The 23,183-nt window shown below is 35.3% G+C and overlaps 1 protein-coding gene across 1 annotated transcript in view; it reads left to right on the forward strand.

Moving 5' to 3' along the window:
- The window catches only part of LOC133577199 (FRAS1-related extracellular matrix protein 2-like), a 129,146-nt gene that overhangs the window by 38,715 nt on the left and 67,248 nt on the right, over window positions 1–23,183 (forward strand). The window contains exon 3 of the mRNA XM_061930832.1: window positions 9,135–9,281. Coding sequence (XP_061786816.1) covers window positions 9,135–9,281 — 147 coding nt within the window. The remainder of the gene's footprint in view (window positions 1–9,134; window positions 9,282–23,183) is intronic.

Genomic DNA, 23,183 nt, shown 5'->3' on the forward strand with positions numbered 1-23,183 from the left:
CAACGTGCGTCTTAGTTGTAGTTTTCATTCGCAAATTCGGAGGTGTTGAAGTCGCCATGTAAAATCGCTAATGCTAATCAGTAGCGCTTCAACAGCAAAAACAGCGTGTATTAGCATTAAGCTAGTGCATTTTTTGGAAAATTGGAGTGAAGAAGAAGTAAATGCGCAACTAGTGTTGTCCCGATACCGATATTTTGGTACCGGTACCAAATTTTATTTCAATACTTTTCAGTACTCCATCCATCCATCTTCTTCTGCTTATCCGAGGTCGGGTTGCGGGGGCAGCAGCCTAAGCAGAGAAGCCCAGACTTCCCTCTCCCCAGCCACTTCATGCAGCTCCTCCCGGGGGATCCCGAGGCGTTCCCAGGCCAGCCGGGAGACATAGTCTACCCAACGTGTCCTGGGTCTTCCCCTTGGCCTCGGACGTGCCCTAAACACCTCCCTAGGGAGGCATTCGGGTGGCATCCTGACCAGATGCCCGAACCACCTCATCTGGCTCCTCTCCATGTGGAGGAGCAGCGGCTTTACTTTGAGCTCCCCCCGGATGACAGAGCTTCTCACCCTATCTCTAAGGGAGAGACCCGCCACCCGGCGGAGGAAACTCATTTGGGCCGCTTGTACCCGTGATCTTGTCCTTTCGGTCATAACCCAAAGCTCATGACCATAGGTGAGGATGTGAACGTAGATCGACCGGTAAATTGAGAGCTTTGCCTTCCGGCTCAGCTCCTTCTTCACCACAACGGATCGATACAGCGTCCGCATTACTGAAGACGCCGCACCGATCCACCTGTCGATCTCACGATCCACTCTTCCCTCACTCTTGAACAAGACTCCGAGGTTTTTGGACTCCTCCACTTGGGGCAGGGTCTCCTCCCCAAACCGGAGATGGCACTCCACCCTTTACCGGGCGAGAACCATGGACTCGGACTTGGAGGTGCTGATTCTCATCCCAGTCGCTTCACACTCGGCTGCGAACCGATCCAGCGAGAGCTGAAGATCCTGGCCAGATGAAGCCATCAGAATCAGAATCAGAATCAGAAAAGTTTTTATTGCCATTGTTTGAGAGTGGGTTCACAAACAAGGAATTTTTCTTGGTGCAATGGTGCAACATAAAACACGTATAACACAGAATAGGTAATAAAATGAGCTATAACTGAGCTATCAGATCTTGTTATTGTTCATGTGCCTGATGGCCGAGGGGAAAAACTGTTCAGGTGGCGGGAGGTGTGGGTCTGGATGGACTGTAGTCTCCTGCCTGAGGGGAAAGGAGAGAATAGTTTGTGTCCAGGGTGAGAAGAGTCAGCTGTGATCCGACCCACACGCCTCCTGGTCCTGGAGGAGAACAGGTCCTGGAGGGATGGGAGCTTGCAGCCAATCACCTTCTCAGCAGCACGTACCTTGCGCTGCTGTCGATGCTTATCCTGGACTGTGGCGCCAGGGAACCACACGGTGATGGAGGAGGTGAGGATGGACTCGATGATGGCTGAGTAGAACTGCACCAGCATCTCGGTCGGCACCTTAAGTTTCCTCAGCTGCCGCGGGAAGTACATCCTCTGCTGGGCCTTCTTGATGAGGGAGCTGATGGTCGGCTCCCACTTGAGGTCCTGGGTGATGCTGGTGCCCAAGAAAGGGAAGGAGTCCACAATGGAGACGGGGGGTGGGAGAGTCAATCAGGGTGAGGGGGGGATGGTGGGGCTGTGACTTTCCTGAAGTCCATGATCATCCACCTCTCTCCTGTAGGCGGACTCGTCGGACCACATCATCTGCAAAAAGCAGAGACCTAATCCTGCAGCCACCAAACCGGATCCCCTCAACGCCTTGACTGCGCCTAGAAATTCGGTCCATAAAAGTTATGAACAGAATCGGTGACAAAGGGCAGCCTTGGCGGAGTCCAACCCTCACTGGAAACGGGTCCGACTTACTGCCGGCAATGCGGACCAAGCTCTGGCACTGATCATACAGGGAGCAGACCGCCACAATCAGACAGTCCGATACCCCATGCTCTCTGAGCACTCCCCACAGGACTTCCCGGGGTACACGGTCGAATGCCTTCTCCAAGTCCACAAAGCACATGTAGACCGGTTGGGCAAACTCCCATGCACCCTCAAGGACCCTGCCGAGAGTAAAGAGCTGGTCCACAGTTCCACAACCAGGACGGTACTATTTTCTAAATAAAGAGGACCACAAAAAATGGCATTATTGGCTTTATTTTAACAAAACATCTTAGGGTAAGGTCTATTCAGGTGTACTGGAGAGGAGGCTACGCCGGATAGTCGAACCTCGGATTCAGGAGGAACAGTGTGGTTTTCGTCCTGGTCGTGGAACTGTGGACCAGCTCTATACTCTCGGCAGGGTCCTTGAGGGTGCATGGGAGTTTGCCCAACCAGTCTACATGTGCTTTGTGGACTTGGAGAAGGCATTCGACCATGTATCCCGGGAAGTCCTGTGGGGAGTGCTCAGAGAGTATGGGGTAACGGACTGTCTTATTGTGGCGGTCCGCTCCCTGTATGATCAGTGCCAGAGCTTGGTCCGAATTGCCCGCAGTAAGTCGGACACGATTCCAGTGAGAGTTGGACTCCGCCAAGACTGCCCTTTGTCACCGATTCTGTTCATAAGTTTTATGGACAGAATTTCTAGGCGCAGTCAAGGCGTTGAGGGGATCTGGTTTGGTGGCTGCAGGATTAGGTCTCTGCTTTTTGCAGATGATGTGGTCCTGATGGCTTCATCTGGCCAAGATCTTCAGCTCTCACTGCATCGGTTCACAGCCAAGTGTGAAGCGACTGTGATGGGAATCAGCACCTCCAAGTCCGAGTGCATGGTTCTCGCCTGGAAAAGGGTGGAGTGCCATCTCCGGGTTGGGGAGGAGATCTTGCCCCAAGTGGAGGAGTTCAAGTACCTCGGAGTCTTGTTCACGAGTGAGGGAAGAGTGGATCGTGAGATCGACAGGCGGATCGGTGCGGCGTCTTCAGTAATGCGGACGCTGTATCGATCCGTTGTGGTGAAGAAGGAGCTGAGCCGGAAGGCAAAGCTCTCAATTTACCGGTCGATCTACGTTCCCATCCTCACCTATGGTCATGAGCTTTGGGTTATGACCGAAAGGACAAGATCACGGGTACAAGCGGCCGAAATGAGTTTCCTCCGCCGGGTGGTGGGTCTCTCCCTTAGAGATAGGGTGAGAAACTCTGTCATCCGGGAGGAGCTCAAAGTAAAGCCGCTGCTCCTCCACATGGAGAGGAGCCAGATGAGGTGGTTCGGGCATCTGGTCAGGATGCCACCTGAACGCCTCCCTAGGGAGGTGTTTAGGGCACTTCCGACCGGTAGGAGGCCACGGGGAAGACCCAGGACACGTTGGGAAGACTATGTCTCCCGGCTGGCCTGGGAACGTCTCAGGATCCCCCGGGAGGAGCTGGACGAATTTGCTGGGGAGAGGGAAGTCTGGGCTTCCCTGCTTAGGCTGCTGCCCCCGCGACCCGACCTCGGATAAGCGGAAGAAGATGGTGGATGGATGGATCTTAGAGTACTTTAAACATATGTTTATTATTACAAGTTTGTCCTTAAATAAAATAGTGAACATACTAGACAACTTGTCTTTTAGTAGTAAGTAAACCAACAAAGGCTCTTTGATCAAATATAATTGTATAAAATACTAATTCCACAATGAGTATATATCTGAGACTTGCAACTAATATATGGAAAAATGATTATTTTCTTCTAAAATTTAGTGGGTGGGGTTTATAGTCCGTAAAATGCAAACGTCAATAGATTATGACCCTTTTTGTAAACATTGGCGAGTAAAGCCCTCGGGGGGGGGGAAACAACTCGCCCTTTAATATGAATATTGTATAATTAATACAGAGCAGTGATTGCGTTTGTTTCCCAACTTTGATATTACCCTTTTGAGGGCTCGTTAAAGAATCTGTTTAGTATCATTTATCTGGCCGTGTCTCCGGTGATAACACTAAAGTCTTTATTATTACGTTTCTTTGTTGGAATAATGTTTCCCCCCCACAAACAAATGTGTCATATTTGAGTTGCACATAAAAGACTGTTTACACACTTCATCCTTTTTCTTTTTTCTTCTCTTTTTTTTTTTTTGCTGCCGCCGCTGCTGCTTTTATTCGCTTCTGAAGGAGCTGGCTGATGCCTCTTTGTCTCCTTTTGAGGACACACACACACACACACACACACACACACACACACACACACACACACACACACACACACACACACACACACACACACTCTTGTATTTCTTACCTACTTGAGACCTGAGAAAAATGCCTCCCTCTTTAGGACCAGCCATTCTAGATATATAAAGAAGTGTATTTACAACATTAATAATATATACAAACTATGCAAATATAAAAAAGCTTGTTGTGAAAAATGAGTTGGAATTTCACAAGAAAAAGGTCACAATTTCACAAGAAAAACTTAAAATTTGGGCAGTATTATAATAAGTCGTAATTTTACTCACACAAGTCAAAATGTTACAAGAAAAACGGAACATTTGTGCAATATAAAAAAATAAAATAAAAGTCGATATTTTATTCAATAACAGTCGCAATTTTACAAGAAAAAGCTTACATTTTTGGCAATTTTATGAAAAGAGTCGTAATTTTTTTAAGAAAAGTTTTTAAGAAAACTTTAAAATGTTGGCAATATTTTAATAATAATCTGAAATTGTTATTGGCAAAATGATGACAAAAGTCATAATTTTACTCAATTTTACAAGAACAACACAAAAAATTGGCGATATTGTGACAAAAGTAGGCATTTTGTATGACAAATGTCGCCGTTTTGCATTAAAAATGTATAATTTTACATTAAAAAAGTCATAATTTTACGAGAAAATATTATATTGCAGAAACAGAAAGAATATGAGAAATTGTTCCCAATTTTATAAGAAAAAAGTCGACACATTGTGAGAAAAAGACTGCTTTTAGTTCATTTTTTGTTTGTAATTGGTTTTGAATCTTCATTATTTACTTCAAGTTATTACAGTATGTCTCTATATACATATTTTTTTTTTTTTTTTAATTAATTTTGGCCAAAGGGGGTGCATTTCAATTTCTTACACACACTTGTTATTTCATATGTTGACCAGAGGGGGAGAACTTCACATTTTTACACACACACCTTATTTCATATGTTGACCAGAGGGGGAGAACTTTACATTTTTACACACACTTGTTATTTCATATGTTGACCAGAGGGGGAGAACTTCCCATTTTTACACACACTTGTTATTTCATATGTTGACCGGAGGGAGAGCATTTCAATTTTTTACAGACACTTGTTATTTCATATGTTGACCAGAGGGGGAGAACTTCAAATTTTTTTACACACACTTGTTATTTCATATGTTGACCAGAGGGGGAGAACTTCACATTTTTACACACACTTGTTATTTCATATGTTGACTAGAGGGGGAGAACTTCACATTTTTACACACACTTGTTATTTCATATGTTGACCAGAGGGGGAGAACTTCACATTTTTACACACACTTGTTATTTCATATGTTGACCAGAGGGGGAGAACTTCAAATTTTTACACACACTTGTTATTTCATATGTTGACCAGAGGGGGAGAACTTCACATTTTTACACACACTTGTTATTTCATATGTTGACCAGAGGGGGAGAACTTCACATTTTTTTACACACACTTGTTATTTCATATGTTGACCAGAGGGGGAGCACTTCAATTTTTTCACACACACTTGTTATTTCATATGTTGACCAGAGGGGGAGAACTTCAAATTCTTACACACACTTGTTATTTCATATGTTGACCAGAGGGGGAGCACTTTTAAAAGCGACACACAGTCAATTTGAAAAATCCCTCATTTTGTGTGTGTGTGTGTGTGTGTGTGTGTGTGTGTGTGTGTGTGTGTGTGTGTGTGTGTGTGTGTGTGTGTTCTTGTATTTCTACCCTTCATGAGACATGAAGAAGGAAAAGTATCTTCCATATGAGGAGGTGTGAACAAGTGATGACATAAATCATGGTCCCAATAACATTGCATCTAATAGACAATGTCTCATTTGCACCCCTGCTGGTGACATCTATCAAAATGAGGGTGGTCCCAAAAAGGAGGGATTTTTATAATTGACTGTGTGTCGCTTTTAAAAGTCAACATATGACATAACAAGTGTGTGTAATAATTTGAAGTGCTCCCCTCTGGTCAACATATGAAATAACAAATGTGTGTAATAATTTGAAGTGCTCCTCCTCTGGTCAACATATGAAATAACAAATGTGTGTAATAATTTGAAGTGCTCCTCCTCTGGTCAACATATGAAATAACAAGTGTGTGTAAGAAAATGCGCCCCCTTTGACCAAAATTCATTAAAAAAAATTAAAAAATATGTTATATAGAGACATACTGTAATAACTTGAAGTAAATAATGAAGATTCAAAACCAATTACAAACACTTTTTTTTTTTTTACTAAAAACAGTCTTTTTCTCACAATGTGTCGACTTTTTTCTTATAGAATTGGGAACAATTTCTCATTCTTTCTGTTTCTGTAATATTGCAATATTTTCTCGTAAAATCATTACTTTTTTATGGTAAAATTATAAATTTTTCATGCAAAATGGCGACATTTGTTGTATAAAAATGCTGACTTTTGTCACAATATTGCCAATTTTTGCGTTGTTGTTGTAAAATAGTGAAATTTTTTGAGTAAAATGATGACTTTTGTCATCATTTCGCCAGTAAAAATGTCAGATTAATATTATAATATTGCCAACGTTTTAAAGTTTTCTTATAAAATTGTGACTTTTGTCGAGTAAAATCACGACTTTTTTCATAAAATTTCCAAAAATGTAAGCTTTTTCTTGTAAAATTGCGACTGTTATTGAGTAAAATTCCAACTTTTATCATAATTTTGCACAAATGTTCCGTTTTTCTTGTGAAATTTTGACTTGCGTTGAGTAAAATTACGACTTATTATAATACTGCCAAAATTCTGAGTTTTTCTTGTGAAATTGTGACCTTTTTCTTGTGAAATTCCAACTAATTTTTCATAACAAGCTTTTTTATATGTGCATAGTATGTATATATTATTAATGTTGTAAATACACTTCTTTATATATCTAGAAAGGCTGGTCCTAAAGAGGGAGCCATTTTTCTCAGGTCTCAAGAAGGTAACAAATACAAGTTTGTGTGTTTGCCTGCAGGCTTTACACAACAACACATACATTGTGATAATCCCTGTTACGCCTTCCTCTTCTCCTTCTTCATCTTCATCTTTTTCTCCTTCTTCATCTTCATCTTTTTCTCCTCCTTCTTCTCCTTTTTCTTCATCCACTCTGCAAAAAGTGCTGAACTTTTCACCCCCGACAGCGCTTCGGTTTTCCTATTTGTGTTGTTGTTCTGCAACTTCTCCTAAAAGGGGACTGTTGTGTTTGTGTTGTACACAATATATATATATATATATATATATATATATATATATATATATATATATATATATATATATATATATATATATATATATATATATATATATATATATATATTTTAAAAAATGCATCAAAGTGGATACGCTTACCCGAAAACATGAATTATGAATAATATGGCTTAAAAAAAACAATGTATATATTTACAAGTCGCATGATGTCTGGTCACTACATTAGGTACACAGTTCAATGTGATGCAAAGGAGAGAAAAATCTGCCTTTACCAGATGATGATAACAATAATATTAATAACATTAGTAGTAATAATAATAGACTACTACAACTATTATTATTGTTATTATTCTATTACTATTACTTTAACCACCACTATTACTACGACTAATAATAATAGTTTAGAATAATATTTGCTACTACTACTTGTAGTAGTAGATAATGTAATATTACAAATAATAGTAGTAGTAATAATAATATTGTCAATATTATTACTATAATAAATTATTTTGTAGTAAAATACTATTATTATTATTATCTACAAACGTTTGTACTAGATAATGTACTACTGGTAGTATTATAGTAAATATTATTATTATTATATACTACTTCTACTACTACATTATTAATACTATTATTATATTATGGGTATTTTTTTAATTATTATTGTTATATTAATAGTATTATTGATAATTAAGTAGAGAGTAGTAGATAATATCATTTACTACTACTAATAATAATAGTTGTAGGAGTAGGGGATAATAATATTTACGACAACTACTACTAATAAAAATAATAATTAATACATACTATTTGACTACTACCACTTTTAGTAAATAATAATTATAATAATAGTTGTATTTGTAAATAATAGTAAAAATGATAATAATATTTACCACTACAAATACCAATACTAAAAATATGTATTACTACTACTACTACTACTACCAATAATATCAATAATAATATATAATATTTTATTAATAGTAGTAGTAAATAATAATAATAATAATAATATTTATTACTACTTCTATTAGTAATATTTACTATTAGTATAATAATACTAGTAATATTTAGTACTACTAATTTTACTACTACTACTACTATCAATTAAAAATATATATATATAATATTTTACTACGAGTAGTGAATAATAATAATAGCATTATTTACTACTACTTCTACTATTAATAATACCATTATTTATTACTACTACTACTACTACTAATACTAGTAATATTTACTACTACGACTACTACTTTCACTACTCTTACTACCATTAATAATAATAATAATAAATTATATTTCACTACTAGTAGTAGTAGTGAATAATATTAATAATAGTTGTAGGAGTAGATAATAATAATAATAATAATAATACTAGTATTATTTCCTCCTACTTCCACTACTACTAATGATAATAATGTCGCTGTTAGTATTATTATTATTGCTGTTAATAATAATAATGTTGCTGTTAGTATTATTATTATTATTATTATATTGCTGTTAATAATAATAATGTCGCTGTTAGTATTATTATTATTATTATTGCTGTCAATAATAATAATGTTGCTGTTAATATTATTATTATTATTGCTGTCAATAATAATAATGTTGCTGTTAATATTATTATTATTATTATTGCTGTCAATAATAATAAGGTTGCTGTTAATATTATTATTATTATTGCTGTTATTAATAATAATGCTGTGTTTCAGGTGCCAACAAGCTGAAGGAGCAGAGTTTCCATCTGGACTGGTCGTGGATCTCCCTGCAGAAGGACCACTACGTGGTGGACGAGGAGGACCAGTTCCTGGAGGTGGTCCTGAGGCGGAGAGGCTACCTTGGCGAGACCTCCTTCGTTGGTGAGTGATCACATGATCCCATTTTCTATTTACGTTAATGATGTTGCTTCTAATCACTTTTTAATTGGTGCCCTTCGGCCAATCAGTGACCTCCCTCATTAGCCCCTGCTAATGAGGGAGGTGTTAGCACGTGCTAACACCTCCAGTACGTAGCATCTATCTATTATGTTGACATTACTGTCTGAGATTAAACAAAAATTCCACATTTTTCCCACAGGAAGTCATGAAGGTAGAAATCATTCATTTCAGGGTCAAACTGGCAATAGAAAAAAAAAAAGAAATGAATATATAGATAAAATAATTTATATGAAAATAAAAAATGTGCAAAGAATACAAATAAATTGATTCCAAAATAAACACGAAATAAAAAACCCAAAAATTAAAAACTTAAAAAAATAAAATACAATTATTCATTCTGGGTCAAACTGGCAATTTAAAAAAAAATCCAAATGAATAAATATATATGAAAATAAAAAACGTATTAAAGATAAGTTAATTGAAAAAATAAATAATAATAAATACATCTACAAAGTAAAATAAATTATTCGTTCCAGAGTCAAACAAAAAAATGTTTCATGAATAAATAAATTAATACATAAATGAATATATAAATGAAAATAACAACCTTTTAAAAAAAATGCTAAAATAAATTGATTCCAAAATAAACACGAAATGCGGCCCTTCCCCCCCAATTTTTTTTTTTTTAAATCTGAATAAAAAATATAATTCCAGGGTCAAACTGGCAATTAAATACAATAAACAAAAATTAATAAATACATATGAAAATTAAAAAACACATTGAAAATTATAAAAGATACAAATAAATAAATGGATTCCAAAATAAACACAAAAAAATAAAAACTTGAAAAAACTTAAATACAATTATTCGTTCCGGGTCAAACTGGCAATTAAAAAAAAAATCCACATGAATAATTATATATGAAAATAAAAAACATATTAAAAATAAGTTAATTGAAAAAATAAACACAAAATAACCCCCCCCCCCCCGCCGCCGCCCAAAATAAATAAATCTACCAAGTAAAATATAATTATTCGTTCCAGAGTCAAACAAAAAAATGTTTAATGAATAAGTAAATAAATGAATATATATGAAAATAAAAAAGTTTAAAAAGTTTAAAAAAAATAAAAATAAATTGATTCCAGGGTCAAACTGGCAATTAAATACAATAAACAAAAATGAATAAATACATATGAAAATTAAAAAACACATTGAAAAATATAAAAGATACAAATAAATAAATGGATTCCAAAATAAACACAAAAAAATAAAAACTTAAAAAAACTTAAATACAATTATTCGTTCCGGGTCAAACTGGCAATTAAAAAAAAAATCAAAATGAATAATTATGTATGAAAATAAAAAACATATTAAAAATAAGTTAATTGAAAAAATAAACACAAAATAAACCCCCCCCGCCCAAAATAAATACATCTACCAAGTAAAATATAATTATTCGTTCCAGAGTCAAACAAAAAAATGTTTAATGTATAAGTAAATAAATGAATGTATATGAAAATAAAAAAGTTTTAAAAAAAAATTAAAATTAAAAAATAAATTGATTCCAAAATGCGCCCCCCCAATTATTTAAAAAAAATCTAAATAAAATTATTCATTCCAGGGTCAAACTGGGAATTAAGTACAATAAATAAAAATGAATAAATACATGTGAAAATTAAAAAACACATTGAAAAATATAAAATATACAAATAAATTAATTGAAAAAAATAACACAAAATAACACCCCAAAAATAAATACATCTACAAAGTACAATACAATTATATGTTCCAGAGTCAAACTAGCAACAACAACAATAACATGTATAAACACATAAATAAATATAAATTTGAATAAAAACATTCAATTAAAAAAACAAAAACATAATGAATTATAAAGTAAATGCAAAATAAGACTTCCAATAATAAATTAATATGATAATTGGCTCTAGGGTCAAACTGGAAATGCCATAAAATGTTCATTAAATGTGCAGGTAATGTTAAGTCAGATTTAAACATTCTATACTGTCAGACAAGTGTAAAAAGAAGTGAAGCACGACGAAAACTAAAGGTGTCCTAATCCGATACGGGTTTCTGATATCAGCAAAAAAAACAAGTATCAGATTATAAAGGCTGTCGTATTTTAGTCAAGTCATTTCCAAAAAGGCAAACATGCTCGGCTTTTGGCTACAAGGAACTAGCAGCTACACAACAGCTAAGCACACAAGCGAGACATACGTAATTATAGTTGCATGTTGCTTAGAAAGTGTCCAGTAACAAACGTGTCCGCATCACTCATGAATTATTCTTTGTGTTGCGATAAAAAAAAAAAATGACTACTCTAAGTGATACCAGTATGATTCCTGCTGATCTGGCATCAATATCAGCGATCCAATATCGGTATCGGAAGTGAAAAAGTTGTATCAGGACGCCCCGGGAAGAAATGGAAACCTTGCAGACGTGAAGCAGGTTGCAGCGCTCTTGCACGCGCTTTGAAGGATGAAAGGGACGCCATCTTGTCATGTGGCACCCGAGTGTGTGTGTGTGTGTGTGTGTGTGTGTGTGTGTGTGTGTGTGTGTGTGTGTGTGTGTGTGTGTGTGTGTGTGTGTGTGTGTGTGTGTGTGTGTGTGCGCGCAAGCTATAGCCGGTCATGCTAGTGTGATGCAACGGGGTGCGACGGAGAGAAAGGTGCGAAGGTTTGAAAGGACTGACGTGAAAAAAGGCTTCATGTGTTGCAGCGTGCGTCATCAAACATTTTAGGCCTGAAGATAGTTTTTTGTTGGCCCTCGACATTGTGTGGAAGTTAAATTAATTTATTATTAAGGATAAGTCCTTCCAGTTATGTGTGTGATAGTTTTTTGTTGGCCCTCGACATTGTGTGGAAATTAAATTAATTCATTATTAAGGATAAGTCCTTCCAGTTAAGTGTGTGATAGTTTTTTGTTGGCCCTCGACATTGTGTGGAAATTAAATTAATTTATTATTAAAGATAAGTCCTTCCAGTTAAGTGTGTGATAGTTTTTTATTAACCCTCGATTTTGTGTGAACATTTTATTAATTTATTATTCAGCCTAAGTCCTTCCACTTATGTGTGTGATAGTTTTTTGTTGGCCCTCGACATTGTGTGTAAATTAAAATAATTTATTATTAAGGATAAGTCCTCCCAGTTAATTATGTGATAGTTTTTTGTTGGCCCTCAACATTGTGTGGAAATTAAATACATTTATTATTAAGCATAAGTCCTTCCAGTTATGTGTGTGATAGTTTTTTGTTTGCCCTCGACATTGTGTGGAAATTAATTTATTATTAAGGTGAAGTCCTTCCAGTTATGTGTGTGATAGTTTTTTGTTGGCCCTCGACATTGTGTGGAAATTAATTTATTATTAAGGATAAGTCCTTCCAGTTATGTGTGTGATCGTTTTTTTGTTTGCCCTCGACATTGTGTGGAAATTAAATTAATTCATTATTAAGGATAAGTCCTTCCAGTTATATGTGTGATAGTTTTTTGTTGGCCCTCGACATTGTGTGGAAATTAAATTAATTCATTATTAAGGATAAGTCCTTCCAGTTAAGTGTGTGATAGTTTTTTATTGGCCCTCGACATTGTGTGGAAATTAAATTAATTTATTATTAAGAATAAGTCCTTCCAGTTATGTGTGTGATAACTTTTTGTTTGCCCTCGACATTGTGTGGAAATTACATTAATTCATTATTAAGGATAAGTCCTTCCAGTTAAGTGTGTGATAGGTTTTTATTGGCCCTCGACATTGTGTGGAAATTAAATTAATTTATTATTAAGAATAAGTCCTTCCAGTTATGTGTGTGATAGTTTTTTGTTGGCCCTCGACATTGTGTGGAAATTAATTTATTATTAAGGATATGTCCTTTCAGTTATGTGTGTGATAGTTTTTTGTTGGCCTTCGACATTGTGTGGAAATTAAATTAATGTATTATTAAGAATAAGTCCTTCCAGTTATGTGTGTGATAGTTTTTTGTTGGCCCTCGACATTGTGTGGAAATTAATTTATCATTAAGGATAAGTCCTTCCAGTTAAGTGTGTGATAGTTTTTTGTTTGCCCTCGACATTGTGTGGATATTAATTTATTATTAAGGATAAGTCCTTCCAGTTAAGTGTGTGATAGTTTTTTATTGGCCCTCGACATTGTGTGGAAATTAAATTAATTTATTATTAAGAATAAGTCTTTCCAGTTATGTGTGTGATAGTTTTTTGTTTGCCCTCGACATTGTGTGGATATTAATTTATTATTAAGGATAAGTCCTTCCAGTTAAGTGTGTGATAGTTTTTTATTGGCCCTCGACATTGTGTGGAAATTAAATTAATTTATTATTAAGAATAAGTCCTTCCAGTTATGTGTGTGATAGTTTTTTGTTGGCCTTCGACATTGTGTGGAAATTAAATTAATTCATTATTAAGGATAAGTCCTTCCAGTTATGTGTGTTATAGTTTTTTGTTGGCCCTCGACATTGTGTGGAAATTAATTTATTATTAAGGATAAGTCCTTCCAGTTAAGTGTGTGATAGTTTTTTATTGGCCCTCGACATTGTGTGGAAATTAAATTAATTCATTATTAAGGATAAGTCCTTCCAGTTATGTGTGTGTTAGTTTTTTGTTGGCCCTCGACATTGTGTGGAAATTTATTTATTATTAAGGATAAGTCCTTCCAGTTATGTGTGTGATAGTTTTTTGTTGGCCCTCGACATTGTGTGGAAATTAAAGTAATTTATTATTAAAGATAAGTCCTTCCAGTTATGTGTGTGATAGTTTTTTGTTGGCCCTCGACATTGTGTGGAAATTAAATTAATTCATTATTAAGGATAAGTCCTTCCAGTTATGTGTGTGATAGTTTTTTGTTGGCCCTCGACATTGTGTGGAAATTAAATTAATTCATTATTAAGGATAAGTCCTTCCAGTTATGTGTGTGATAGTTTTTTGTTTGCCCTCGACATTGTGTGGAAATTAATTTATTATTAAGGATAAGTCCTTCCAGTTAAGTGTGTGATAGTTTTTTGTTTGCCCTCGACATTGTGTGGAAATTAAATTAATTTATTATTAAAGATAAGTCCTTCCAGTTACGTGTGTGATAGTTTTTTATTGGCCCTCGATTTTGTGTGAACATTTTATTAATGTATTATTCAGCCTAAGTCCTTCCAGGTATGTGTGTGATAGTTGTTTGTTGGCCCTCGACATTGTGTGGAAATTAAATTAATTTATTATTAAGGATAAGTCCTCCCAGTTAATTATGTGATAGTTTTTTGTTGGCCCTCAACATTGTGTGGAAATTAAATACATTTATAAATTAAGCATAAGTCCTTCCAGTTATGTGTGTGATAGTTTTTTGTTTGCCCTCGACATTGTGTGGATATTAATTTATTATTAAGGATAAGTCCTTCCAGTTAAGTGTGTGATAGTTTTTAATTGGCCCTCAACATTGTGTGGAAATTAAATTAATTTATTATTAAGGATAAGTCCTTCCAGTTATGTGTGTGTTAGTTTTTTGTTGGCCCTCGACATTGTGTGGAAATTAGTTTATTATTAAGGATAAGTCCTTCCAGTTATGTGTGTGATAGTTTTTTGTTGGCCCTCGACATTGTGTGGAAATTAATTTATTATTAAGGATAAGTCCTTCCAGTTAAGTGTGTGATAGTTTTTTGTTGGCCCTCGAAATTGTGTGGAAATTAAATTAATTCATTATTAAGGATAAGTCCTTCCAGTTATGTGTGTGATAGTTTTTTGTTTGCCCTCGACATTGTGTGGAAATTAAATTAATTCATTATTAAGGATAAGTCCTTCCAGTTAAGTGTGTGATAGTTTTTTGTTGGCCCTCGACATTGTGTGGAAATTAAATTAATTTATTATTAAAGATAAGTCCTTCCAGTTAAGTGTGTGATAGTTTTTTATTAACCCTCGATTTTGTGTGAACATTTTATTAATTTATTATTCAGCCTAAGTCCTTCCACTTATGTGTGTGATAGTTTTTTGTTGGCCCTCGACATTGTGTGTAAATTAAAATAATTTATTATTAAGGATAAGTCTTCCCAGTTAATTATGTGATAGTTTTTTGTTGGCCCTCAACATTGTGTGGAAATTAAATACATTTATTATTAAGCATAAGTCCTTCCAGTTATGTGTGTGATAGTTTTTTGTTGGCCCTCGACATTGTGTGGAAATTAATTTATTATTAAGCCAAAGGGAATAAGCGGTAGAAAATGGATGGATGGATGGATGGAGGATAAGTCCTTCCAGTTATGTGTGTGATCGTTTTTTGTTTGCCCTCGACATTGTGTGGAAATTAAATTAATTCATTATTAAGGATAAGTCCTTCCAGTTATGTGTGTGATAGTATTTTGTTGGCCCTCGACATTGTGTGGAAATTAAATTAATTCCTTATTAAGGATAAGTCCTTCCAGTTATATGTGTGATAGTTTTTTGTTGGCCCTCGACATTGTGTGGAAATTAAATTAATTCATTATTAAGGATAAGTCCTTCCAGTTAAGTGTGTGATAGTTTTTTGTTTGTCCTTGACATTGTGTGGAAATTAATTTATTATTAAGGATAAATCCTTCCAGTTAAGTGTGTGATAGTTTTTTGTTTGCCCTCGACATTGTGTGGAAATTAAATTAATTTATTATTAAGAATAAGTCCTTCCAGTTATGTGTGTGTGATAGTTTTTTGTTTGCCCTCGACATTGTGTGGAAATTAAATTAATTCATTATTAAGGATAAGTCCTTCCAGTTAAGTGTGTGATAGTTTTTTGTTTGCCCTCGACATTGTGTGGAAATTAAATTAATTTATTATTAAGGATAAGTCCTTCCAGTTAATTATGTGATAGTTTTTTGTTGGCCCTCAACATTGTGTGGAAATTAAATACATTTATAAATTAAGCATAAGTCTTTCCAGTTATGTGTGTGATAGTTTTTTTGTTGGCCTTCGACATTGTGTGGAAATTAAATTAATTCATTATTAAGGATAAGTCCTTCCAGTTATGTGTGTGATGGTTTTTTGTTTGCCCTCGACGTTGTGTGGAAATTAAATTAATTCATTATTAAGGATAAGTCCTTCCAGTTATGTGTGTGATAGTTTTTTGTTTGCCCTCGACATTGTGTGGAAATTAATTAATTATTAAGGATAAGTCTTTCCAGTTAAGTGTGTGATAGTTTTTTGTTGGCCCTCGACTTTGTGTGAACATTTTATTAATTTATTATTCAGCCTAAGTCCTTCCAGTTATGTGTGTGATAGTTGTTTGTTGTCCCTCGACATTGTGTGTAAATTAAATTAATTTATTATTAAGGATAAGTCCTTCCAGTTAATTATGTGATAGTTTTTTGTTGGCCCTCAACATTGTGTGGAAATTAAATACATTTATAAATTAAGCATAAGTCCTTCCAGTTATGTGTGTGATAGTTTTTTGTTGGCCTTCGACATTGTGTGGAAATTAAATTAATGTATTATTAAGGATAAGTCCTTCCTGTTAAGTGTGTGATAGTTTTTTGTTGGCCCTCGACTTTGTGTGAACATTTTATTAATTTATTATCGAGCCTAAGTCCTTCCAGTTAAGTGTGTGATAGTTCTTTGTTGGCCCTCGACATTGTGTGGAAATTAAATACATTTATTATTAAGCATAAGTCCTTTCAGTTATGTGTGTGATAGTTTTTTGTTGGCCTTTGACATTGTGTGGAAATTAAATTAATGTACTATTAAGGATAGGTCCTTCCGGTTAAGTGTGTGATAGTTTTTTGTTGGCCCTCGACTTTGTGTGAACATTTTATTAATTTATTATTCAGCCTAAGTCCTTCCAGTTATGTGTGTGATAGTTGTTTGTTGTCCCTCGACATTGTGTGTAAATTAAATTAATTTATTATTAAGGATAAGTCCTTCCAGTTAATTATGTGATAGTTTTTTGTTGGCCCTCAACATTGTGTGGAAATTAAATACATTTATAAATTAAGCATAAGTCCTTCCAGTTATGTGTGTGATAGTTTTTTGTTGGCCTTCGACATTGTGTGGAAATTAAATTAATGTATTATTAAGGATAAGTCCTTCCTGTTAAGTGTGTGATAGTTTTTTGTTGGCCCTCGACTTTGTGTGAACATTTTATTAATTTATTATCGAGCCTAAGTCCTTCCAGTTAAGTGTGTGATAGTTCTTTGTTGGCCCTCGACATTGTGTGGAAATTAAATACATTTATTATTAAGCATAAGTCCTTTCAGTTATGTGTGTGATAGTTTTTTGTTGGCCTTTGACATTGTGTGGAAATTAAATTAATGTACTATTAAGGATAGGTCCTTCCGGTTAAGTGTGTGATAGTTTTTTGTTGGCCCTCGACATTGTGTGGAAATTAAATTAATATATTATTAAGCATAAGTCCTTCCAGTTAAGTGTGTGATAGTTTTTTGTTGGCCCTTGACTTTGTGTGGAAATTAAATTAATTTATTATTAAAGATAAGTCCTTCCAGTTATGTGTGTGATAGTTTTTTGTTGGCCCTCGACATTGTGTGGAAATTAAATTAATTTATTATTAAAGATAAGTCCTTCCAGTTAAGTGTGTGATAGTTTTTTATTGGCCCTCGACTTTGTGTGAACATTTTATTAATGTATTATTCAGCCTAAGTCCTTCCAGTTATGTGTGTGATAGTTGTTTGTTGGCCCTCGACATTGTGTGTAAATTAAATTAATTTATTATTAAGGATAAGTACTTCCAGTTAATTATGTGATAGTTTTTTGTTGGCCCTCAACATTGTGTGGAAATTAAATACATTTATAAATTAAGCATAAGTCCTTCCAGTTATGTGTGTGATAGTTTTTTGTTGGCCTTCGACATTGTGTGGAAATTAAATTAATTCATTATTTAGGATAAGTCCTTCCAGTTATGTGTGTTATAGTTTTTTGTTGGCCCTCGACATTGTGTGGAAATTAGTTTATTATTAAGGATAAGTCCTTCCAGTTATGTGTGTGATAGTTTTTTGTTGGCCCTCGACATTGTGTGGAAATTAATTTATTATTAAGGATAAGTCCTTCCAGTTATGTGTGTGATAGTTTTTTGTTGGCCCTCAACATTGTGTGGAAATTAAATTAATTTATTATTAAGGATAGGTCCTTTCTGTTATGTGTGTGATAGTTTTTTGTTTGCCCTCGACATTGTGTGGAAATTAAATTAATTTATTATTATGGATAAATCCTTCCAGTTATGTGTGTGATAGTTTTTTGTTTACCCTCGACATTGTGTGGAAATTTATTTATTATTAAGGATAAGTCCTTCCAGTTATGTGTGTGATAGTTGTTTGTTGGCCCTCGACATTGTGTGTAAATTAAATTAATTTATTATTAAGGATAAGTCCTTCCAGTTAATTATGTGATAGTTTTTTGTTGGCCCTCAACATTGTGTGGAAATTAAATACATTTATAAATTAAGCATAAGTCTTTCCAGTTATGTGTGTGATAGTTTTTTTGTTGGCCTTCGACATTGTGTGGAAATTAAATTAATTCATTATTAAGGATAAGTCCTTCCAGTTATGTGTGTGATAGTTTTTTGTTTGCCCTCGACATTGTGTGGATATTAATTTATTATTAAGGATAAGTCCTTCCAGTTAAGTGTGTGATAGTTTTTAATTGGCCCTCGACATTGTGTGGAAATTAAATTAATTTATTATTAAGAATAAGTCCTTCCAGTTATGTGTGTGATAGTTTTTTGTTGGCCCTCGACATTGTGTGGAAATTAAATTAATTCATTATTAAGGATAAGTCCTTCCAGTTATGTGTGTGATAGTTGTTTGTTGGCCCTCGACATTGTGTGCAAATTAAATTAATTTATTATTAAGGATAAGTCCTTCCAGTTAATTATGTGATAGTTTTTTGTTGGCCCTCAACATTGTGTGGAAATTAAATACATTTATAAATTAAGCATAAGTCCTTCCAGTTATGTGTGTGATAGTTTTTTGATGGCCTTCGACATTGTGTGGAAATTAAATTAATTCATTATTAAGGATAAGTCCTTCCAGTTATGTGTGTGATGGTTTTTTGTTTGCCCTCGACATTGTGTGGAAATTAAATTAATTCATTATTAAGGATAAGTCCTTCCAGTTATGTGTGTGATAGTTTTTTGTTTGCCCTCGACATTGTGTGGAAATTAATTAATTATTAAGGATAAGTCTTTCCAGTTAAGTGTGTGATAGTTTTTAATTGGCCCTCGACATTGTGTGGAAATTAAATTAAGTTATTATTAAGAATAAGTCCTTCCAGTTATGTGTGTGATAGTTTTTTGTTTGCCCTCGACATTGTGTGGATATTAATTTATTATTAAGGATAAGTCCTTCCAGTTAAGTGTGTGATAGTTTTTAATTGGCCCTCGACATTGTGTGGAAATTAAATTAATTTATTATTAAGAATAAGTCCTTCCAGTTATGTGTGTGATAGTTTTTTGTTGGCCCTCGACATTGTGTGGAAATTAAATTAATTCATTATTAAGGATAAGTCCTTCCAGTTAATTATGTGATAGTTTTTTGTTGGCCCTCAACATTGTGTGGAAATTAAATACATTTATAAATTAAGCATAAGTCCTTCCAGTTATGTGTGTGATAGTTGTTTGTTGGCCTTCGACATTGTGTGGAAATTAAATTAATTTATTATTAAGAATAAGTCCTTCCAGTTATGTGTGTGATGGTTTTTTGTTTGCCCTCGACATTGTGTGGAAATTAAATTAATTCATTATTAAGGATAAGTCCTTCCAGTTATGTGTGTGATAGTTTTTTGTTTGCCCTCGACATTGTGTGGAAATTAATTAATTATTAAGGATAAGTCTTTCCAGTTAAGTGTGTGATAGTTTTTAATTGGCCCTCGACATTGTGTGGAAATTAAATTAATTTATTATTAAGAATAAGTCCTTCCAGTTATGTGTGTGATAGTTTTTTGTTGGCCCTCGACATTGTGTGGAAATTGAATATATTTATTATTAAGAATAAGTCCTTCCAGTTATGTGTGTGATAGTTTCCCGGTTTCGAAAATTCCTTGATTACCAGGAATTCCCCCCATTAAATAATAAATGATAAATGGGTTGTACTTGTATAGCGCTTTTCTACCTTCAAGGTACTCAAAGCGCTTTGACACTACTTCCACATTTACCCATTCACACACACATTCACACACTGATGGAGGGAGCTGCCATGCAAGGCGCTAACCAGCACCCATCAGGAGCAAGGGTGAAGTGTCTTGCTCAGGACACAACGGACATGACGAGGTTGGTACTAGGTGGGGATTGAACAAGCGACCCTCGGGTCGCGCACGGCCACTCTTCCACTGCGCCACGCCGTCCCGCGATTGAAAATGAATGGGCAATATACAAACCTCTCCATATCCCACATTTCTCATCCGATTTGAACCGTTCCAACATCCACACATGTTGCTACACGAGGTTATAAAATGAACCAGGCGGCGTTCTTTCCCGTGCAGCGCGCCCATCCAGCGTGTGCACGTGCGCGCCCGCAAGCAGGGGGGGCAATGTGACCTGGGAGGGCAATTAGCGTCGTCGTGGTGATAAACTTAACGAGCACAATGCCTCGCCCGGGATGGATGCTTTTCATCTCGCCCTGTGCCGCAGCGACGCCTGATTTCTTCGCTCTCATCGCCAGGCGGAACTTTCTAGCCCTGTGGTGGAGTCGCCAAAAAGAAGCTGGAATGAGCAAGGAAGGAAGGAAAGGAAGGAAGGATGGGACATAGGAGGGGAAGGAAGGGAGGTACAAAAGAAGGAAGAAATGTAGACGATGCGGGAGAGGTATAAGGTAGTGATGTGCGATACCACCGATTCAGGCTGGTATCAGCGATACTGATGTATGCTGAAATAATGACTAAATTAAATAAGAAAAAAAGAAAAAAAGATATATCAGAATGTAATGAGGAAAAAGCTGACATTTTTTAATTAATAATAATAAACTTAGTCACATATAACGCAACATTTTGTCTTTCAATATATATATATATATATATATATATATATATATATATATATATATATATATATATATATATATAATATCTCCTTTTAGCATTTTTTTTAATTAAAAATATATATATCAAAGTCCTTTTTTTCAGTATGCGGCCTTTGGTGGGAAAGGTTTAGACACCCCAACTCTAATATTTTTTTTTTTTTTTTAAAGTTTGACGGAAAAAATGAAGAAAGTTTAGTTAGTTTATAAAAAAATTAATGATACTAACTTATAAATTAATTTAAATAATTAAAACAACCATAATAAACACTGTTAAATGTGTAAATGAACATTAATATTTTTTTACGGACAATTTTATGCAGTTAGATAATCGTATTATTATTGTTATTATATATTTACATGGGGAAAAAACCCATTAAAAATAATAGAAAAAGATCAAAAAAATTGAAAAGTCATGAGAAAAAGCTGAAATGTTCTAATTAATAATTGTAAAAAATATTATTTGTCACCTACAATACAAAGTTGACACAATATCTGTTTTTAGCATTTTTAAAACGAACCAAAAAGTCTTTGACTCCAACGGCGGACACCAGATTAGGAACGCTGTCCAACGACAGACACTTGATTAGGAACGCTGGCCAATCCAATGACGGACACTTGATTAGGAACGCTGTCTAACAGTGGACACTTCATTAGAAACACTGTCCAACGGTGGACACTTGATTAGGAACACTGTCCAATGACAGACACTTGATTAGTAACACTGTCCAATGACAGACACTTGATTAGGAACACTGTCCAATGACAGACACTTGATTAGGAACGCTGTCTAACAGTGGACACTTGATTAGAAACACTGTCCAACGGTGGACACTTGATTAGGAACACTGTCCAATGACAGACACTTGATTAGGAACATTGTCCAATGACGGACACTTGATTAGGAACACTGTCCAATCCAATGACGGACACTTGATTAGGAACACTGTCCAACGGTGGACACTTGATTAGGAACACTGTCCAATGACAGACACTTGATTAGGAACATTGTCCAATGACGGACACTTGATTAGGAACACTGTCCAATGACGGTCACTTGATTAGGAACATTGTCCAATGACGGACACTTGATTAGGAACATTGTCCAATGACGGACACTTGATTAGGAACGCTGTCCAATCCAATGACGGACACTTGGTTAGGAACACTGTCTAATGACGGACACTTGATTAGGAACACTGTCCAGTGATGGACACTTGATTAGGAACACTGTCCAACGACAGACACTTGATTAGGAACATTGTCCAATGACGGACACTTGATTAGGAACACTGTCCAATCCAATGACGGACACTTGGTTAGGAACACTGTCTAATGACGGACACTTGATTAGGAACACTGTCCAGTGATGGACACTTGATTAGGAACACTGTCCAACGACAGACACTTGATTAGGAACATTGTCCAATGACGGACACTTGATTAGGAACACTGTCCAATCCAATGACGGACACTTGATTAGGAACGCTGTCTAACAGTGGACACTTGATTAGGAACACCGTCCAACGGTGGAAACTTGATTAGGAACACTGTCCAATGACAGACACTTGATTAGGAACACTGTCCAATGACGGTCACTTGATTAGGAACATTGTCCAATGACGGACACTTGATTAGGAACGCTGTCCAATCCAATGACGGACACTTGGTTAGGAACACTGTCTAATGACGGACACTTGATTAGGAACACTGTCCAGTGATGGACACTTGATTAGGAACACTGTCCAACGACAGACACTTGATTAGGAACGCTGTCCAATCCAATGACGGACACTTGATTAGGAACACTGTCCAATAGTGGACACCTGATTAGGAACACTGTCTAATGACGGACACTTGATTAGGAACACTGTCCAATGACAGACAC

Source organism: Nerophis lumbriciformis, linkage group LG37 (assembly GCF_033978685.3).
Source record: "Nerophis lumbriciformis linkage group LG37, RoL_Nlum_v2.1, whole genome shotgun sequence".
NCBI lineage: Eukaryota > Metazoa > Chordata > Actinopteri > Syngnathiformes > Syngnathidae > Nerophis > Nerophis lumbriciformis.